General features: G+C 37.7%; 1 protein-coding gene across 4 annotated transcripts in view; it reads left to right on the top strand.

Moving 5' to 3' along the window:
- The window catches only part of dop (microtubule-associated serine/threonine (MAST) protein kinase dop), a 124,226-nt gene that overhangs the window by 59,817 nt on the left and 42,032 nt on the right, over positions 1-22,377 (top strand). For all 4 annotated transcript variants that reach the window (XM_088267382.1, XM_088267384.1, XM_088267381.1 and 1 more), the window contains exons 8-18: positions 693-864; positions 1,758-1,862; positions 2,563-2,733; positions 5,288-5,421; positions 7,382-7,501; positions 8,201-8,306; positions 10,550-10,755; positions 12,559-12,629; positions 12,715-12,824; positions 16,229-16,346; positions 20,481-20,605. In XM_088267382.1, coding sequence (XP_088123508.1) covers positions 693-864; positions 1,758-1,862; positions 2,563-2,733; positions 5,288-5,421; positions 7,382-7,501; positions 8,201-8,306; positions 10,550-10,755; positions 12,559-12,629; positions 12,715-12,824; positions 16,229-16,346; positions 20,481-20,605 — 1,438 coding nt within the window. The remainder of the gene's footprint in view (positions 1-692; positions 865-1,757; positions 1,863-2,562; positions 2,734-5,287; positions 5,422-7,381; positions 7,502-8,200; positions 8,307-10,549; positions 10,756-12,558; positions 12,630-12,714; positions 12,825-16,228; positions 16,347-20,480; positions 20,606-22,377) is intronic.

Here is a 22,377-nt window from a genome sequence, read left to right as displayed (position 1 = left end):
GGCGCATGCTCCGAATTCCATAGACAGCTAGACGCAACAATGAGTCCATTCGTCAGGAGTTACACTTGGATGGCTTGACTCTAGCCAGTGTCTGTACACGTCGGATTCTTCAGTTCTTTGGACATGTTGCCCGTGGGAATAAGGATAGCCTGGAATGACTGGTTGCGATTGGTAACCTAGAGGGGAAGAGAGGGAGAGGAAGATCCCCACACGGTGGACCGATCAAGTTAGGACAGCAGCTGGCACCTCGGTGGTTGGAGCGCTACACGCAGCGCAATCAAGGGATAACTGGAGAAGAGTCATTGCTTGGACAAGGATTAAAACCCACAAAAAAAAGTAATGAGGCATAAGACGGAAAAGCAGAATTTATCTGATGTGTGAATTAATTGAAAAAAAACGTTTATGTTGTACATAAAGTTTTATTAATTTTATCAAATTTTGTAATTTTTAGCGAGTGCGATGTTTTTCGTGTCCACCGGTGTATGTACACAACTGTGTAGATTTTTTTTAATTATGTAATATTGCAGATTTTGTACCGTTTTTAGATTTGTTTTTGTAGAATGGCCCCAAGACTTTATTCCATATCTTTAAATGGATTCCACTAACGAAGGGTCCATAATCTCTAGAGTCGGTTTAGCTGTAGGTAAAACATCAAGTTGACTTGCTGCAACTGACTCGAGTCTGTCTTGCAGTTCCCCGGCCAGATCGCCCGTGTCGGGAGACGACCAGGTGGCGGTGATGTCGGCGCTGTTTGCGAGCCGCTTCCCGCGCGCCCAGCACCACATGGAGGCGCGCCTGCGCCGCCTGGCCGCGGAGCCGCCCCCCCGCTCCGCGCCCCCCATCGTCAGATTTGTGCACCATCAGGTCAGTATTACAACTACCAAAAATGACCATATCATCCTTGTTCATGTTTATGTGGAAATCACAGTACGTAGCTCGTAACTCGAGTCACAGATTCCACGCCCTCCAGCGCGCCACCGAGTGCCGACTGAATGCCGCCAACTGATAAGCTAGAGGCTGGAAAGCGGATCAAATGAATGCGGAGTAGTCTAATTGTTCGCGCTATATTGAACGCACTGTTAAGGCACTAAACCCATTGCACCGCTAATAAAGATGACCAAAGCAAGACCAAGATCATGATCATAGATCGATCTAAGAAGTTTGGTGATCTCGGGAACTCACTGGAAGGTTTAGAGATAATAAACGAGTTCCAGTTCCTTGGATCTCAAATCAGCAATGAAGGAACTTGTGAAGGAGAGATTAGACGTCGTATCGCCATCGCCAAAAGTGCCATGTCTAAGCTAGACAAAATCTGGAAAGACCGGGGTGTGAGTAACAACACCAAGATGAAGCTTGTCAGGAGCTTGGTCCACTCCATTTTTCTCTATGCTGCTGAAACATGGACTATAAAAGCAGCAGAAAGGAGAAAAATCTGTGTCTCTTTGTTCTTCTCGCATACATTTATGAAAACAATTTTAATACACAAATTTTTATAAAAAATTAAAAAATTTTGGAATGAACACATATTTATATTATTTTTATGAATAAAGTTATTGTCATTTAGTTTTAATATGAAAAAAATCACTACAAAGACAAACTTTGTCAGCTTTGTGAGTCAGTGACAAATCGACCTTGGCCGGAGATTCGCCGGCTTTGTGTTGCAATGGGTTAATAATAATTTTTAAAGGTTGAACACCTAAGTTGGTTAACCACATAAGCGTTAAATAAACATGCTTATTTTGTTCTTTTTGTTACAGGTTTTGGAAATGGCTAGGGATTGTTTACACAAGTCGGAAACCAAGCAGATTACGAGTCGCTACTTCTACGACATGACTGAGAACTTGGATCGACTTCTACAAGAGGTAAAACATATATGATAATCATAGTATTAGGTCTTATATGTAAGCATGTGTAAAACGGAGGATATCGTGAGGTGAGGTGGGGACGACAACAAAGGCGATACTGGAATGGTCATGTAAAAAGAATGTCAGAAGACAGACTTCCACATATCGCCCTTCGAGGAATCCCTGAAGGATGCAGACCCCCAGGCAGACCTCCAAAAAGGTGGAAAGACAGCTGGGAGTCAACATCCCAAAAGCTACAAGCGGAGGCCCAAACAGATCCTTAGGATCTAGAAAGTTCTTATAAAATTGTTAGTTCTTGCTATAAAATTGTTGCTCTGCTACTCGGTTGTCCAAACTTAAAACACAGTAAGGGACATTTTTTTTGTAGTATATTTTTTTGCATTTTTCGACTAAGTAGAATCTACTTAGTCCAAAAATGAAAAAAAAACATAGTACAAAAAACATGTCCCTTACTGTGTTTTAAGTTTGGACAGCCGTATATATGAAAGATATATTTGTGATGATAGATAACGATCGCAGGTGTAACAACAATAACGTATAAATCCTTAAAACTATTTGTACGAAAAGTCAACATAGTTAACCCAAATGAAAATAATAATAAAAAAAGAGCCGCTGTACTTACACTTTGCCGGCCAATGCACTAGTTGCACCAATGCATCGATTGATTATCATAAAATGCGCTCGTTTTTCTTGGCAGACGAGGGACAAGTCTGAGGATTCGGCGGCCGTCGGGCGGGTGTCGGCGCTGGTGACCCGACTGCTGCTGGCCGTGTCGCGGCCCGCCAGGCTCCTGGAGTGCCTGGAGTTCGACCCGCAGCAGTTCTACGAGCTGCTGGAGGCGGCCGAAGGCCGGGCCAGAGAGACTCAGGTATGCGAAAATCTTCCTTCATTTTGGATCGCATTTTTGCACTCCAAAAATATTCAATTGAAATACCACTTAACCTTTTAACTGCGTCAACTTTGTTCCTGAGAGACACCCGTACGCAGCGGTATTTAGCCGTTTTTAAAATGATTACTTTTATCATGTATTTAGTTAAGAAACGATTTATTTTCCTAAACAAAAACGTTCAATGGGATTTATTGTGCCTTTTTGGTATTCTATAATACACTTGTGTCACATTATTCTTGAAATATATCGTAATATAAACAAATAAGATCGTAACATAAATAAATCAAAGCACGCATCGTGCGTCACTCTTACCCACTGGCGATGCGTAGCGTCGAGAGTGAGACAGATATGGGGCATGATTATGGCGCGGACTAATTACCGACCGCAAGAAAACTCAGGGATCTGTTATTTTATTTATCCTTGCAATGCTACAAATTATTAGTCAGATATTTCAACAGATGTCATAAGGCCAAGGATTGACGTATTATTTTATCCAAAGTTCCACACCATGAAAAAATCCCTCCAAGTTGAACTGAGGTTCGAAACTTGGACCTAAGTGAAAACACAAACGGTTATGTCAGCCGCGTGTGGGGAATGTTTTGTAAAAACACAAACGGTTATGCGAGCCGCGTGGATAGAGTTAAATGAGTTTTATTTTTATTTGTTTTAATTTGTACCAGAAGATGAAAACATCTGTCGTTTTCGAAACTAGCCGTAAATAAATTAAAACTCATTGAAGAGGTAAATTCAAGTATTTAATTTTAATAAAATAATCATGTCATCCCGCAAAGTTAATGCCGAATCAATAAATAATATAATATTCAATCCAATTTATTTACAATTAACATACATATTACATACTTAAAATTTAAAGCATATATATTAAAATCGAAAATATGCAAGAATACTATTGCTAAAAGTGTAGAAGAATCCCGCTTCGGAAAACTCCTTCAGACACATGGAACAGATCAATATCCAATGAGATATTGTTCAACATAGCGGTAGCTCTTCCTACAGGCCTAACCATCGGCAGGTTGGTCCTGTGTATAGGAATGTGAAACAATCTATGCCGACGCTGTCTTAGGTAACTATCGGGAACATACAGACCAATACTCCGGATAATTTCAGGATTATCGATCATACCGTGCAACAATGGATAAAAATGCGTAATCAAATACACATTCCTTCTAGTCTCTAAACTATTGTAGCCAAGCATACCCTGGAGAAACTGGGTCGGGTAGAGCCGAGGATAATAGCCGTACTCTCTCATGTAGAGATACCTCAGAAACTTCTTTTGGACTTTCTCTACCATAAGAGAGTACTTAAGCTCGTGTGACCCTCAATATAGATTTGTCAAGAAGAATTACCCGACACGATATTGTGCGTTTTGTGCCAAAGTCTCTCGGGGTATCAGGCACTGAATGTACAATACACTTCCTTTTCCCCCATTCCTGGATCAATTTTTTTAATGTGAGGTTTCTTAAAATTGCAATTTACTGCATTGCTACTTTTAGAAAATACTGCGTCGATACGATGCTGTGGCCTATGCACCATTGGGTACGTAAGGGTTAGATGAAGAGGAAGAATTTCAGCTAACTGAAGCAAACATAGTGTAGTGGTTAGCGCGCTAGGCTACCACGCTGGAGGTCCCAGGTTCGATTCCCAAGAGGGTCAAAATAAATATTAGTGATTTTTCAGTCTAATATTTATTAAATATGACCCTGGACTGGTACCTGAAGCGGAAGGCTGATCACCTTTCCTTTGTGTATTTGATGATCACGATAACACTGCTTCTATACGATGTAGTGCCCTATGCACCATTGGGGTGCGGATAAGGGTTAGTAGAAGAAGAAGAAGTAAACAATTTTTTTTGTTGTTGAAATATGAACCAATATAAGTCTCAAAAATATCAGGTTATTTTATTTTTTATTTGAAGGGTTTACATAATTTAAAAGATGTCCACTTCAACAACAACAAAACATAGGTCCAAAGAAAATGTTTAAAAAACCGTAATGTTAAAAAAATAAAACATGTAAACAAATAATAAAAATAATACAAAGATAAAATTTCATGATTTATTGAAGATTATCCAATAAATTCAAACAGAGCTGAAAGTGATGGAATTGGTATGTTATGTACCGTAAAACGGGGCTACTTGAACTTTGATGTCTTACTTGAGCCCAGTACAAAAAAAATATTTAGATCGTGGTATCGATCGCAGTATCGTGACAATAAGTGTCACCTGTCAGGGAAACGATGAATCATGTCGATATGGTCATTATTGTAGACCAAATACAGATTTAATTTTTTTTTGTACTGGGCTCAAGTAACACATCAAAGTTCAAGTAGCCCTATTCTACGGTAATGCTTATATAATGCAAACAAGTGGAAACACCACAAAAAAAAAAAACAAAACAGTGCTCGTGTTGGCACGCTAGGACACATGCGCCATCCGCGAATACTACTCGTTCAAAAGCATTAAATTGTTAATTATTAAGAGAAATTTAATTACAACTGCATATATATTTTTTAGGGAGTAATGTCAGACCTGCCGCAGTATATAATCCACAAGTTGGGGCTCAGCAGGGACCCCCTACAGGAGGAGCCCCCTCCCCCACCCCCCCTGCCGCCCCCCGCCGCCCTGCCTCCGGAACACTCCTCTCCGAGGTATGGTAACCTTTACTCATTCAACGACACCATACCGATTTTTAACAGAGAAATTCATAATCATGATACACAAGGACATAACAAAATTACATGTGGAGCCGATAAACACTACTAAATTTGGAGTAAAGTCCTTAAATTATATTTCCAATACCCAGGCGAATGTAAAAAAAACCAAAGGAAGACCGAGAAAAACATGGCACGATCAGGTATGCCAAATACTTGAAAGTGGTCAGGTTAGGAGTCGTAATAATCGGCGGGTATGTATGAGGAGATGCATGAACGTGGAAGAGGCGAAGAATGTTTGCAAAGACAGAGAGGTGTGGCGTTCTATTCTCTCTGCCTACCCCTGTGGAGAAGCGGCGTGATGGTTAGTTAGTTAGTTTTTATAAATTTTACTTATAGTCCATTATTTGATTCAACATCAAGATTCGTCAATATCCAATTCAAACCCCGCCCACTCCTTTCAACCTACGAGTATATAAACCCATCGCATTGCGACTCATATCCCTAGTGCATGTTGGTCTTCGGGTCGACCAAAATCGCATGTGTTAAACATTTTGTGAAGTTTTAAGTGTGTAAATAGTGCTATAGTTCGCCTCCGTAGTGTAATGGTCACCACGCTCAGATACCGTTCTGGAGGTCCCGGGTTCGATTCCCAGGGTAGGATAGATGATTTTTTCACTGTAACATTTATTCAATTCAATTACCCTGGACTGGTACCTGAAGCGGAGGGCTGATCACCTTTCCTTCATGTATTAACGATTAAGATAACACAGCGTTTATATGATGCAGCGTGATAGTTAGTTAGTTAGTTTTTAGTTTTTTTTAATTATGGTCTCTCTTGTTGATTTTGAATAGATTGTTGTCGGCGGTTTTTTCCTCAACTCTGACCCTAATTATACTCTCCCAGTCTGCCGCCCGACCCTCAGTATACTAATCACAAGTAACCGCAAACCCAATTCCCATCTGTACAATGTTTGCAGGCGTCTCTCGCGCTCTGCTAAACAAAAGTTAATAGAACTCTTATAAGCATCTCCCGCTCTCTATCAACAGTATGCAAAAGACGCTTTTAAGTGTTTCCCGCAAACAATGTTTTAACACATTTCTGACTGGTGTTTTTTACGTTTGCTGATCTCTGGCGACGGGATTTGATAATTATGTACATACACTTTAGATCTCAAAAAAGAGATTGATATTATTTTTTGACATCTCATCAAAGAATATGGAAGTCTGGGCATTTACGGGGCTGACGACCGTCATAGGCTGGTTTAAGTGATCACTTTACACACGTGTAACATTCACCAATTCTACCCATTATTGACAACCACACTACTCAAATTCATATATATGAACCAATTTAGAAACCTTGTTCTTGAATCACTAGAACTTCACTAGAGACATCTATTGGTGGGATGTAAAGAAGCTTTTTATCAAGCAGAAACTCTTATATTAGTATGTGAGGTCCGAATCCTGGATTATAATCACATACATGAGAAACGCCAGAAAGTATCATTTTATGAAAAATAACTCCTATAATTGGAAATAATCCAGATTTGTGAACAAGTATTTGGACACACTCAAAATGTTGTAAATAAATTGATTCATAATATTCATATAAAAATATTGATTATGTAATTCCTTCTTTTGACTTTGAAATGAGGCTGTCGATCCAAGCCAATCGTCGTTTTAAAACGCTAACTGACGCACCGGATGGTAACATTCCGTGTTATTCCGTGTAGTGGACAAACGCCCTTAGAATGTTAAGTGTAATATCTCGCACTCCTCTCCTCTAAGGACATGCCCCGGATAGGACACCTTCCGGACTCTGACTTTGCACTTTGATATCACTCAGCAACGTCTTCCCTCTCTTGCTATTTGTTCTTTAAATTTCAAACTAATGAGTTTTTACAAAAAACGTAATGTGGATTTGAGACTTATTCCTTTACGTTTGGTGTTTCAGAAATAAGCCGAGAAGCGGGGGTAATTCGCCTACAGAAAGCGACTACCAAGTGATAAAATTGATCTCAAACGGAGCGTATGGCGCCGTGTACTTAGTCAAACACAAGCAAACGCGTCAAAGGTAACAACTCAAAATACTACAAATATTTTTGAAATACTTGTGAGTGGAATGTTTTATTGTAACCCTTTCCACTCTGACCATTTTTTCTCATAACTACTACTCTGATCAAAAAATGCAACATTTTTCTACCATTAAAATAAATATTTTGGTCCCCTGATTTTGGGACACCTTTTGTCCGCCTCCGTAGTGTAATGGTCAGCACGCTCGGCTACCATTCTGGAGGTCCCGGGTTCGATTCCCATGGGGGGTCAAATCAATTTAAGTGATTTTTTTCACTGTAATATTTATTAAATATTACCCTGGACTGGTACCTGAAGCGGAGGGCTGATCACCTTTCCTTCATGTGTTAACGATCAATATCACACTGCGTTTATATGATACAGTGCCCTATGCACCATTGGGGTGTGGATAACGGTTTGAAAAAAAAAATTTGGGACACTGTCTGGTAATTCGTATGACCATGTTAATTAAGATTAACTGTATTTATCTGAAATATTTTTTGATAGAATAAACTTGGGTGTTAGAGAAATCAGTGATTAAAGTTGTACCTGCGCCGGGCCAGACATTGTGGCCCACGGAGCTGCCTACTAGAATCGTACGGGCCAGAATGTCTGGCCTACAGAGTGGTAAGAGTTAAGCAATTGTGGGTGGAACTTTTTGAAGAATTATTGATGGAATGTTTTATGTTTATTTTTGCAGGTTTGCAATGAAGAAAATAAACAAGAACAACTTAATGTTAAGGAACCAAGTGGAGCAAGTGTTTGCAGAAAGAGATATCCTCAGTTTTGCCGACAACCCTTTTGTGGTAAGTTCAAAATTCACTTTTCTGCAAAAATATACAATTCATACGAATTGTTACGACTAATGGTACTGGAACACTGATGGTGAGGGAGACAGAAAAAAATACACAATTTTTTATGGCACATACAAAAACACATAATTTTTTCAATATTCTTATAGATAAGACAATGTCTATTCCTTGCCTAGGCCAAGTTGTGTTATCAGTACATACATTGAAAAGTGGATTATAAAATAAACATTTGAATAAACTAATTTGGAAGAAACACTAATCATCATTCCACCTTTACAATATACAGTTTTAACATTCTTATTTTCGAAAGGATTCCTTCACAAAGCGAGTTCTGCCAACTTCGAACAAAGAAAAGTAAAAATAAAAAGAAAGTGGAGATAACCTGAATTTGTGAACAAGTATTTAGACACATACTGGGAAACGCCTGAAAACATATCTTCTTCTTCTTCTTCTTCTTCATCATCTTGTTGTAGGCCTTGTGTTCTGTTTTTAAGAGGGGTTAGCCTCCTGCAATGTCGATTCCCAGCTATCGACCCATCTCTTTGGTGGTCTGCCCGGGAGTCGTCTACCACGGGGTTGGCCGTACAGTGCGATGTGGGGGAGTCTGGATGGTTCCATTCTCCTCACATGCGCATACCATTGTCTCCTTTGTTGCCTTCCCCACCTAACGACATCTTCGATCTCGCATATTTCCCTGATCCTGGCATTTCTTATTCTATCTCGAAGACTCTTGCCTGATATGCTTCTTAGAGTCTTCATTTCTGACGCTCTAAGCGCGTTTTTTGTGGCAATGTTGTCCGCTCTACTTTGGATTCCATACGTCATGATGGGTAGGACACAAGTTTTGTAAATCTTGATTTTGCTGAAAACATGTCAAAAAATAAAATAAAAATAACTCCTAAATGGAAAAAAACTGAAGAAATCTGGTACAAAACAAAGGGATGGAACGCGCCAAGGAACTGATCATGGGGTAGTAGCAGAAAATTCACCACATAAGCCCTAGAGTTTAATAAGAAACATATAAGGATCCTAACCAGGACCTTGACAGGACTCTGCGGACTGAGGAAACATGACAAAAATTGGACTACATGACTCCCCAGTCTGCAAATTTTGTATGGAGGATAATGAAACACCAATCCATATTCTCTATAACTGACTCACTCGCTCGCAAACGAAGTCACATCTTTGGAGGACCGCTACTATACCCCGAGAAGGTGAAGCTCTTACCACCAAAACAGGTCATGAGTTACATGACTCATGTAGGTCTTGAGAGTGAGCTATGATACAGAGAGAGGTTACAATAGACCTAATATGGTCGCAGCGACATCGCAGATCCCTTGATCTAAACTAACTAACTAACTAACCATCACGCCGCTTCACCGCAGGGGTAGGCAGAGAGAATAGAATGCCCTCACCACTCTGTCTTTGCAAAACTTCTTCGCCTCTTCCACGTTCATGTATCTCCTCATTCATACCCGCCGATTGTTTCGACTCCTAACCTGACCACTTTCAAGTATTTGGCATACCTGATCGTGCCATGTTTTCCTCGGCCTTCCTCTGCTCCTTTTTCCAATTACATTCGCCTCATAAATTAGTTTTACCGTTCTTTCCTCACTCATTCGTTCTACATGTCCAAACCATCTCAACACACCTTTCTTAATTATATCGATAATGCTTGTATCAGCTTTGCATTCCTTCATTATTTCACTATTCGAACATCTATCATACATCGTTTTGTCGCACATTCTTAAATTTGATGTAGAAACCGTCTTTTACGCCTGAAAACTAGGCGTAATTTATTTTATATATCTTTTTTGTTTATTTATGTACGTAGATAACGGTCAGTTTTTTTTCATACCGCTCGCACTGTTTTGTTTACTGTTTGGTATTTTATTATTTGAATATATTAGTATTGCATAGGGAATGATACCTCGGTGGGGAAGACTAATTTTTAGAGTTTACAATGCTTCTAATATTGTGAAATATGGAATACTTAATTAAAAATTATGATTATAATTTATTTTTGATGATCGAATTTCATATATGATTTCCTTGAAAATATCAATCGAAAATATTATTTGGTTTAGAAATTGTGTCAATTTTAAGAAAGCGATATATTTTTGCGCTAATCCCAAAAAACGTCCGCTATAGGCTAGAGTCTATTGTTCGAAGCGCCCGACTGCAATGTGTTAAAATAAAAAATGCTAATGCTAGAATTTCGTCTGCTCCGCCCCTAGGTGTCCATGTACTGCTCGTTCGAGACCCGCCGCCACCTGTGCCTGGTGCTGGAGCTGGTGGAGGGGGGCGACTGCGCGGCGCTGCTGCGCGCCATCGGGGGCCCCCTGCCCCCCGACATGGCCCGTTTCTACTTCGCCGAGGCCGTGCTGGCCGTGGAGTACCTGCACAGCTACGGGATCGTGCACCGGGACCTCAAGCCCGACAAGTGAGTGCCTATCAGGGTCGTAAATCTGTTGGGAGTCCCCCAAACTGCGGGGCGTTCTACATAATTGTTTATGCTACAAAATAATTAGTAAAGTGTATTGATTACTCTGTTTGTGTGCTATCTTGTTTTTGTTTTTTTAAAAAAAAGAGAAATATTTGTGTTTTTATTATTTACGTAAATATTTCAATGACATACTATTTCTGTGAGCCTAAGCAGCTCATTATTAGAAATAGGTATCAAATTGTGGTAGAGTGGGTTCGAACCGAGAAACTCTGACTTAAGAGTCCGCGACACTAACCACGGGACCACAACCCGACACAATCTAACTAAATACTATTTATGTTAGCTGTTTTTATCAATATCATTATCGCATTATCGATAAAATTAAGAAAGGTGTGTTGAGATGGTTTGGACACGTGGAACGAATGAGTGAGGAAAGAACGGTAAAACAAATTTATGAGGCTAATGTAATTGTAGAAAGAAGCAGAGGAAGACCGAGAAAAACGTGGCACGATCAGGTATGCCAAATACTTGAAAGTGGTCAGGTTAGGAGTCGTAACAATCGGCGGGTATGTATGAGGAGATGCATGAACGTGGAAGAGGCGAAGAATGTTTGCTAAGACAGAGTTGTGTGGCGTTCTATTCTCTCTACCTACCCCTGCGGAGAAGCAGCGTGATGGTTAGTTAGTTAGTTAGCTGTTTTTTTTTAGGGCTGTACATATTTTATTACGTATCAAATGTATTTTTAATTACTTTGTATTTTATGTGAAAGCCCAATTAGGGCGTTAATATTTAAAATTTAAATAAGAGATTAGTAAATTTTTTATGAAAACTTGTTTATTTCCATGGGATTATGTGGGTAACGGGGACTTTGTTTTTCCCTAATCGACCTAGGGATAGAGGGTCATAAATTAAACCCTGAAGAGGGCAACAGGTTGTTGCCAAAACTAGTTGGTTGTTAATAAAAATGTGAGTGGATCAAAAAACAAAGTCTTTTTATTTCTCAAAATAATATAAAAATATATTCTAATTTTTATGATGTTTTTATGTTTTTATTAAATGCTTAAACCATTTTTTTTATCGGCAAAGCACCCAAAATTGAATGGTACATGCCACCCTTCATTACTGGTACCTTTCGTTATTATGCTGTAAATTAACTTGAATGATTACTACAACTTACTCAAACGTTTTGCCACACTTTTTAAAGTGCTTTATGACCGCACTATTGACATTTTGGGAGTTCATCGATAAGAGGTGCTGGACAGTCAGCGGGAAGGACAAACCCTCCGAGCGAATGTCCTGAAGGAACTAGAGGTTAGGAAGTAAGGGGCAGTTTAAACTACTTCTACTGTACTACCTTTTTAAATACTAATCTTAGATACACAAAGGTTGTCCATCTAGTATTTCTAGTCCATAACCCTTTTTTTAAACCCTCATCCGCAACCGATGGTGCATAGGGCACTGCATCATATAAACGCAATGTTATCTTGATCATTAACACATGAAGGAAAGGTGATCAGCCCACCACTTCATGTACCAGTCCAGGGTAGTGTTGAATAAATATCAGAGTGAAAAAATCACTTATATTTATTTGACCCCCCCTGGGAATCGAACCCGGGACCTCCAGTCTGGTAGCCGAGCGTGCTGACCATTACAACTAACTAATTACTACTACCGCTGTTACTACGGTCAAACCAGTTTGAGCTATTTCTTTGCTGGCAAATCTGCAGGTCCATTTGTTTGGTATATCTTTTTTTCTGAATTTGACTACAAAAATCACTATGTCTCTTTTTCTCATTTCAGCTTGCTCATAACGGCACTGGGCCACATCAAACTCACTGACTTTGGTCTTAGCAAGATGGGTCTCATGTCGTGTAAGTTCTTAAAGACCTCTTTCAAAATTATTGAATGTTATAAAGATAAAGACGTGCTAACTGAACTCTTTGTCTATTTTTCCAGTGGCCACAAACCTTTACGAGGAATATGTGGATAAGGAGACGCAACAGTTTTCTGACAAGCAAGTGTGCGGCACCCCTGAGTATATCGCTCCCGAAGTGATCCTTAGACAGGTAACGCTTAGTCATTGCAAATAATTGATACTTTAACCGGATCCACGCGGCTCGCATAGCCGTATGTGTTTTCACAAAACATGCCCAATACGCGGCTGACATAAGCGTATGTGTTTTTACTTTGCTCCAAGTTTCGAACCTCAGTTCAACTTGGAGGGATTTTTTCTTTCATGGTGTGGAACTTTGGATAAAATAATACGTCAATTCTTGGCCTTATGACATCTGTTGAAATATCTGACTAATAATTTGTAACATTACAAGGATAAATAAAAGAACAGATCCCTGATTTTTCTTGAGGTCAGTAATTAGTCCGCGCCATAATCATGACCTATATCTGTCTCGCTCTCGACGCTACGCATCGCCAGTGGGTAAGAGTGACACACGATGCGTGCTTTGATTTATTTATGTTACGATCTTACAAGGATAAATAAAAGAACAGATCCCTGATTTTTCTTGAGGTCGGTAATTAGTCCGCGCCATAATCATGACCTATATCTGTCTCACTCTCGATGCTGCGCATCGCCAGTGGGTAAGAGTGACACACGATGCGTGCTTTGATTTATTTATGTTACGATCTTATTTGTTTATATTACGATATATTTCAAGAATAATGTGACACAAGTATATTATAGAGTACCAAAGAGGCACAATGAATCCCATTGAACGTTTTTGTTTAGGAAAATAGATCGTTTCTTAACTAAACACATTATAAAAGTAAACATTTAAAAAACCGGCGAAATACCACCGCGCACTGGCGTCTCTCAGGAACAAATTTAACGCGGTTAAAAGGTTAAGTTAAAATATGCCTCTTTTGCTGGGATATAGTACATTTTCTGGGCATTCCGAAAACATGCGCAATTGAAAATTGACAATTTTTGATAAATGACGTTGAAAGGAGTGAGCGATATATTATAATTACAAATATAACAAAAATACATTATATTAATACAAAAAAAAGATCCCACAAAAGCATGGCCTGTGTGTGGGTATACAATTCATTTTTCATTGCAAATATGTAATTGATATCTCAGCAACATGAAGAACAATATGGACATCTGAGTACTTCATCTTCTTCTAACTCTTATCCGCACCCAATGGTGCATAGGGAGTTCCCTATGCACCATTGGGTGCGGATAAGGGTGCAGTTGCATCGACGTAGTATTATCTTGATCATTACTTACATGAAAGCAAGGGGATCACTCTTGTACTTTAGTGACCAGTCCAGGGTAATATTAAATGAATATTAGCGTGTAAAATCACTGATATTTATTTTCGACCCTCCCGGGAATCGAACTTAAGATCTTCAGCATAGTAGCTAATTACACTAACCATTACGCCACTGAGGCAGGACACTGGATATTTACCGATAACAAAGCAACAATAAATTAGGAAAATTAAACAGTAAGAAAAAAAAAATTGTATGATATATTGTTGTCATACAGGAGAAAGTGACCAAGTGCATTTATTTACAAAAACATGATCATTGACTATTTGATATATTACTAGCTTAATATTGCCCTGAAAACATCCCAAAGGATTTTAAACTTGTAAGTATAATATATTGACTTGGTAAAAATGACTAACTGCATTGAGGTTTATTTTGTTGCCAAGCGATAGTGACTTAAATGGCCCTCCTGAACATTTTACCTTTTGTTAGTTGGTCACTTTCTCCTGTACGACTACGATATGTTTATTTTTATTTTATCATATACATAATTATAAATACAAAATTTCAATAATGTGCCGTCACTGAGTTTTCCCGTGCCAAGGACACATTTTGCAATATTAATTTATAAAATTATATGAAAGGAAATTGTTTACAATATTTAATCAAATGCGACATGGCCAAATGATGCGATCTGTTTTAAATCTACCCATTTGCACTATCCATTTATGAATAGCCAAAAGAAGTATGGAGACTGACCGGAGTCATTTGGTCGTAACATAACACGTTACGATGTGAGCATTCATATAATACAGGGGTTCCCAAAGTGTGGGCCGCGGCGCCCTGGTGCGCCGTGAAAGTAAAAAGGGGCGCCGTGAGTCGATCCTCAATCATTATCCGAAACCATTAAGATTTTCTTTTTTGTTGTTCTCTGTTTCAATTCTGAATTCTCATAAATATAACAAAACTAAATTTCATACTGTGGATGCTTTAATTTTTGTGCCTATCTACCCAACTACTATTATTGTAGGTACCCATTTCTTTCGACTATAATATATACAGGATCTTTCATTCAAGTGCTTTCCATCTTTAAATTTTGATAAGTGTGCGTCAGAGATGTGGCATCAGCAATATGGTCGCTATTAGCTGTGAAAGTTTGAGAGACTTTATTGAAAGACCCTATATATAGTCACTAAATAGCTCATTAATGTAGGGCGCCGTGACAAAATACTAAGCTTGTAAGTGCGCCGTGGGCTGAAAAACATTGGGAACCCCTGGTATAGTCAGTACAACGTTCTGAGTGCTCCATCCGAAGTCGGATGCTCGCCGCGAATGTTACATTACGATGAAATGCTCCGGTCAGTCCCCACCTTTAGGTTTTGTTTGATGTATTTCGGATCTTTCATATGTATGATTTAAACACCGGATATGTAGCTATTTGGTTATTTCTGTCTTTTCCTACTAATTTTTCGAAGAGAATGAAAATATTTGTAAAATTAAATTATGCATTTTATGTGATATGTATTATACTCAGCGACTATACTCAGCGGAACTTCGAGACGCCGGACTGACCTGGGAGGAAGCCAAGGAGATGGCGCGTGACAGAGTGACTTGGAGACGACTCGTGTTGGCCATATGCTCCACCTAGGGAGCGAACATGGAAAAAGAAGAAGTATTATTATTTTGTCCGCCTCCGTGGTGTAATGGTCAGCGTGTTTAGCTACCGTGCTGGAGGTCCCGGGTTCGATTCCCAGGGGGGTGAAAATAAATATTAGTGATTTTACACTGAAATATTTATTTAATATTACCCTGGACTGGTTCCTGAGGCGCAAGAGTGATCACCTTGCCTTCGTGTAAGTAATGATCAAGATAACACTGCGTCAATTCGATGCATTGCCCTATGCACCATTGGGTGCGGATAAGGGTTATAAGTAAAGTAAGTATTATTATTTATGCTCGGCTACCGTACTGGACATCCTGGGTTCGATTCCCAGGGGGGGGGGGTTAAATAAATATAAGTGATTTTTTCACTCTAATATTTATTCAATATTACCCTGGACTGGTACCTGAAGCGGAGGGCTGATCACCTTCATGTGGTCATGATCAAGATAACACTGCGTTTATATTATGCAGTACCCTATGCACTGTTGGGTGCAGATGAGGGTTTGAAGAAGAAGAAGATTATTTAGAGACATCTGTGATATCTTCTCGATGGTAACACTAGTGTGAATGATTTCAGGGGTACGGTAAGCCCGTGGACTGGTGGTCGATGGGAGTCATTTTGTACGAGTTCCTGATTGGCTGCGTTCCATTCTTCGGCGAGACTCCTGAAGAGCTGTTTGCGCACACTGTCAACGGTGAGTTCCGCCCTTAAGATCAAATGCAGTACACTATGATTTGGAAGATTGATAAGGATCAAAAAGAATACACTATACATACTTAAGAATATTGATAAAGATCAAATAGAATACACTATACATATTTTGGAATATTGATAAAGATCAAATAGAATGCACTATTCATACTTTGGAATATCGATAAAGATCAAATAGAATACACTTTACATAGTTTGAAATATTGATAAAGATCAAATAGAATACACTATACATACTTTGGAATATCGATAAAGATCAAATATAATACACTATACATACTTTGGAATATTGATAAAGATCAAATGGAATACACTTTACATACTTTGGAATATTGATAAAGATCAAATGGAATACACCATTCATACTTTGGAATATTGATAAAGATCAAATGGAATACACTATACATACTTTGGAATATTGATAAAGATCAAATGGAATACACTATACATACTTTGGAATATTGATAAAGATCAAATGAAATACACTATACATACTTTGGAATATTGATAAAGATCAAATGAAATACACTATACATACTTTGGAATATTGATAAAGATCAAATGGAATACACTATACATACTTTGGAATAATGATAAAGATCAAATAGAATACACTAAACATACTTTGGAATATTGATAAAGATTAAATAGAATACACTATACATACTTTGGAATATCGATAAAGATCAAATAGAATACACTTTACATAGTTTGGAATATTGATAAAGATCAAATAGAATACACTATACATACTTTAAAATATTGATAAAGATCAAATAGAATACACTATACATACTTTGGAATATTGATAAAGATCAAATAGAATACACTATACATACTTTGGAATATCAATAAAGAACAAATAGAATACACTATATATATACATTGGAATATTAATAAAGATCAAATAGAATACACTATACATACTTTGTAATATTGAAAAAGATCAAATAGAATACACTATATATAGAATACACTTTACATACTTTGGAATATTGATAAAGATCAAATAGAATACACTTTACATACTTTGGAAGATTGATAAAGATCAAATAGAATACACTTTACATAGTTTGGAATATTGATAAAGATCAAATAGAATACACTACACATACTTTGGAATATTGATAAAGATCAACAATACACTATACATACTTTGGAAGATTGATAAAGATCAAGAATACACCATACATACTTTGGAATATCGATAAAGATCAAATAGAATACACTATACATACTTTGGAATATTGATAAAGATTAAATAGAATACACTTTACATAGTTTGGAACATTGATAAAGATCAAATAGAATACACTATACATACTTTGGAAGATTGATAAAGATCAAATAGAATACACTTTACATAGTTTGGAATATTGATAAAGATTAAATAGAATACACTATACATACTTTGGAATATCGATAAAGATCAAATAGAATACACTTTACATAGTTTGGAATATTGATAAAGATCAAATAGAATACACTATACAAACTTTAAAATATTGATAAAGATCAAATAGAATACACTATACATACTTTGTAATATTGATAAAGATCAAATAGAATACACTTTACATAGTTTGGAAGATTGATAAAGATCAAATAGAATACACTTTACATACTTTGGAATATCGATAAAGATCAAATAGAATACGCTATACATACTTTGGAAGATTAATAAAGATCTAATGGAATACACTATACATACTTTGGAATATTGATAAAGATCAAATATAATACACTATACATACTTTAAAATATTGATAAAGATCAACTTAAAACGATTTTACTTAGGAAAACTACTTTTCTAACATTCTTGCTGTAGAACCAATCATACAGTTGTCAATTTTAGCCAGATCAGAATTTTATTCCTTTATTTTTTTTTGTTTAGTGCTGAAAATCAGTGTGTATTTTAAATAAAAAATACATTAGCTTTATTTGCGACTGTCAAAACTAAGATACAACTAATTAAAGTCAAATTGAAATACAGTACAACATTCTAAGTGTGTCCAAATACTTGTTCACAAAATCTGGATTATCTCCAATTACAGGAGTTATTTTCATATAATTTTTTGACATCTCATCAAAGATGAAGAAGAATACAGAAGTCTGGGCATTTACGGGGCTGACGACCATCATAAGCTGGTTTAAGTGATCACTTTACACGTGTAACATTCACCAATTCTACCCATTATTGACAACCACACTACTCAAATTCAAATTTTAGATGTCTCTAGTGAAGTTCTAGTGATTCAAGAACAAGGTTTCTAAATTGGTTAATATATATAGAACTTCCAAGAATTTGAGTAGTGTGGTTGTCGTTAATGGGTAGAATTGGTGAATGTTACACGTGATCACTTAAACCAGCCTATGACGGTCGTCAGCCCCGTAAATGCCGGTAATTGGAGATAATCCAGATTTTGTGAACAAGTATTTGGACAAGTAAGTTCTATATATATGAACCATTCGCACACTCCTTTCAACAACGTCAAATATCAAAAAACCTGATTTTTCAGGAGATCATTTTTAAAGTTAAAGAATACAATAAAATGTATTCAAAATAAGTATCAAGCCACTTATTGATCTTTTTACAGTGCAACAGATTTTTTTAGGTAACGAAACCTGAATGTTTTTTCTCCATTTGAAAAATATTAAGTATATTTAAAAAAATAATTAAACAATACCTTTTCTTCAAAATGCAAAAACAACACTTTCTGCCCTGTAGCGGGTAAATATTAAGTTAAAAATATGCCGCTTTTGCTGGGATATAGTACATTTTCTGGGCATTCCGAAAACATGCACAACTGAAAATTGACGATATTTGATATATGACGTTCTTGAAAGGAGTGAGTGATATATAAATGACAATGGTACAGCAAAATGATGCACTTCTCTAATCTTTACTAATTTACATGCAGATAAGCCTCTAAAATAGCAATTTTGCGATCCTTTTAAAAATTTAAATAAAATTCTTTGTGGAGTCAATGCCCAGAGTTTAATGTGTGAACATTTTACAAATTGAAATAGCATTTTGGTTGTCCTTTTCATACATGTTATTGGTACCAATGATTAAAGAAAACACTTGTTTCATACCACTTGAGTTTTATTAAAGACTACTAGTTTCGGACGCTAAACTTCCATCATTCAGGTCTGAATAATAACTAAAATAAAAAATATTAAATTGGTCTATAAATAATAATAATAATAATAAAACCCTTTCCGCACCCCAATGGTGCATAGGGCACTGCTTCATATAAACGCAGTGTTATCTCGATCGATTACACATGAAGGAAAGGTCATCAGCCCTCCACTTCAGGTACCAGTCCAGTGTAATATTGAATAAATATTAGAGTGAAAAACTACTTATATTTATTAAACCCCCCTGGGAATCGAACCCGGGACCTCCAGAACGGTAGCCGACGGTAGTTTTACGTGTGAACATTTTACAAATTGAATTAGCGTTTTGGTTGTCCTTTTCATCCATGTTATTTGTAACAATGATTAAAGAAAACATTTGTTTTCATACCACTTGAGTTTTATTAAAGACTACTAGTTTCGGAGGCTAAACTTCCATCATTCAGGTCTGAATAATAACTAAAATAAAAAATATTAAATTGGTCTATAAATAATAATAATAATAAAACCCTTAACGCACCCCAATGGTGCATAGGGCACTGCTTCATATGAACGCAGTGTTATCTCGATCGATTACACATGAAGGAAAGGTGATCAGCCCTCCACTTGAGGTACCAGTCCAGTGTAATATTGAATAAATATTAGAGTGAAAAACTACTTATATTTATTAAACCCCCCTGGGAATCGAACCCGGGACCTCCAGAACGGTAGCCGAGCATGCAGACCATTACACTACGGAGGCGGACAATAAATAAGTCTATAAATAAGGAGAACATAAATATTATTTATTGAACAATTTTATATTTTAGTTATTATTCAGACCTGAATGATGGAAGTTTAGCTTCTGAAACATGTAGTCTATAATAAAACTCAAGTGGTAAAAAAAAAATTGTTTTCTTTAATCATTGTAACATGTCTTACCACAAAGTTAATGCGGAAACAGTAAATAAAATACATGTTATTTGTGTTTTGTTTTTAGATGATATTGAATGGCCGGATGAGGATGACTTCCCCATTGCGCAAGAAGCCCGCGCCATCATCACCGCTCTTCTCTCCCGGTCACCCAGAGACCGTCTCGGGACCGGTTCAACTAACCAAGTCAAGGTACTGCTTCTACCATCACCATGTTTCTCTGCAAGGGTAGGCAGAGAGGATGCCCAGACATAATACTATTTTTTGTCATATCATCAAAGATGAAGAAGAATATGGATGTCTGGGCATTTACGGGGCTGACGACCGTCATAGGCTGGTTTAAGTGATCACTTTACACACGTGTAACATTCGCCAATTCTACCCATTATTGACAACCACACTACTCAAATTCTGGGTAGAATTGTTGAATGTTACACGTGTGTAAAGTGATCACTTAAACCAGCCTATGATGGTCGTCGGCCCCGTAAATGCCCAGACTTCCATATTCTTCTTCTTCTTTGATGAGATGTCAGAAAATAACATGAAATAACTCCTGTAATTGGAGATAGTTCAGATTTTGTGAACAAGTATTTGGACACACTCAAAATGTTGTACATAATAATACTGATGATTTTGAATTTATGAAAATCACTAGATTTACAATAAATATGAGAGTCAAAGGCAATTTGGTCCCGGTTCCGACCCTAATGTATGGAAGTGAAACATGGAGTTGGCAAAAGAAGGATGAAAGTAGACTGAATGCAGTCGAAATGCGATCTCTCAGAAGAATGTGCGACAAAACGATGTATGATAGATGTTCGAATAGTGAAATAAGGAAGGAATGCAAAGCTGAGACAAGCATCATCGACAAAATTAAGAAAGGTGTGTTGAGATGGTTTGGACATGTAGAGCGAATGAGTGAGGAAAGAACGGTAAAACAAATTTATGAGGAGAATGTAATTGGAAAGAGGAGCAGAGGAAGACCAAGAAAAACTTGGCACGATCAAGTATGCCAAATATTTGAAAGTGGTCAGGATAGGAGTCAAAACAATCGGAGGGTATGTATAAGGAGATGTGACAATTGTTTCGCCTTGCTAGGGCATTATAGGGCTAGATGCATGAATGTGGAAGAGGCGAGGAATGTTTGCAAGGACAGAGTGGTGTGGCGTTCTATTCTCTCTGCCTACCCCTGCGGAGAAGCGAGGTGACGGTTATTTAGTTAGTTTTTAAGGCATTTATTCACATTATGTTGGGTGTGTCCAATTCCTTGTTCACATCTCCCAGTATGTAAAATAATCCGGTTAGGATCTTGTATACTTGTAAATAAAAGGGTCTCTGTTTAATAAAAGCTTTCGTCAATCAACCACAGATGCTGCCGGGAACTCAAACATGAAGTGACTATATCAAAGCACTTTTTTTCTGATTATTCACCCATTGTATTATTCTTATTCTTCTCCGTCTTTTTCCTCATTGCTGAGGGTTGTGACCCTTGCAGAAGCAATGACTCTTCTCCAGTTATCCCTTGACTGCGCTGCACGTAGCGCTCCAACCACCGAGGTGCCTGCTGCTGCCTTAATTTGATCGGTCCATCGTGTGGGGGATCTTCCTCTCCCTCTCTTTCCCTCCAGGCTACCGATCACAACTAGTCGTTCCAGGCTATCCTCGTTGCCACGCGCAACGTGTCCAAAGAACTGGAGAATCCGTCGGGTACAGACATTGGCCAGAGTCAAGCCATCCAAGCGTAGTTCCTGGCGAATGGACTCATTGGTGCGTCTAGCTGTCCATGGAATTCGGAGCATGCGCCTCCAACACCACATTTCGAAGGCATCAATTTTTCTCCTTTCTGCTGCTTTTATGGTCCATGTTTCCGCAGCATAGAGAAAAATGGAGTGGACCAAGCTCCTGACAAGCTTCATCTTGATGTTGTTACTCCTTTCTGTATTTCTGTATTATTACCAAATTGG

Source organism: Brachycentrus maculatus, unplaced genomic scaffold (genome assembly GCF_059751285.1).
Source record: "Brachycentrus maculatus isolate JH-2025_06_01 unplaced genomic scaffold, ASM5975128v1 h1tg000293l, whole genome shotgun sequence".
Taxonomy (NCBI): domain Eukaryota; kingdom Metazoa; phylum Arthropoda; class Insecta; order Trichoptera; family Brachycentridae; genus Brachycentrus; species Brachycentrus maculatus.
Note: the sequence above shows the minus strand (reverse complement) of the source record. Positions and strands in the feature narration are given on the sequence as shown.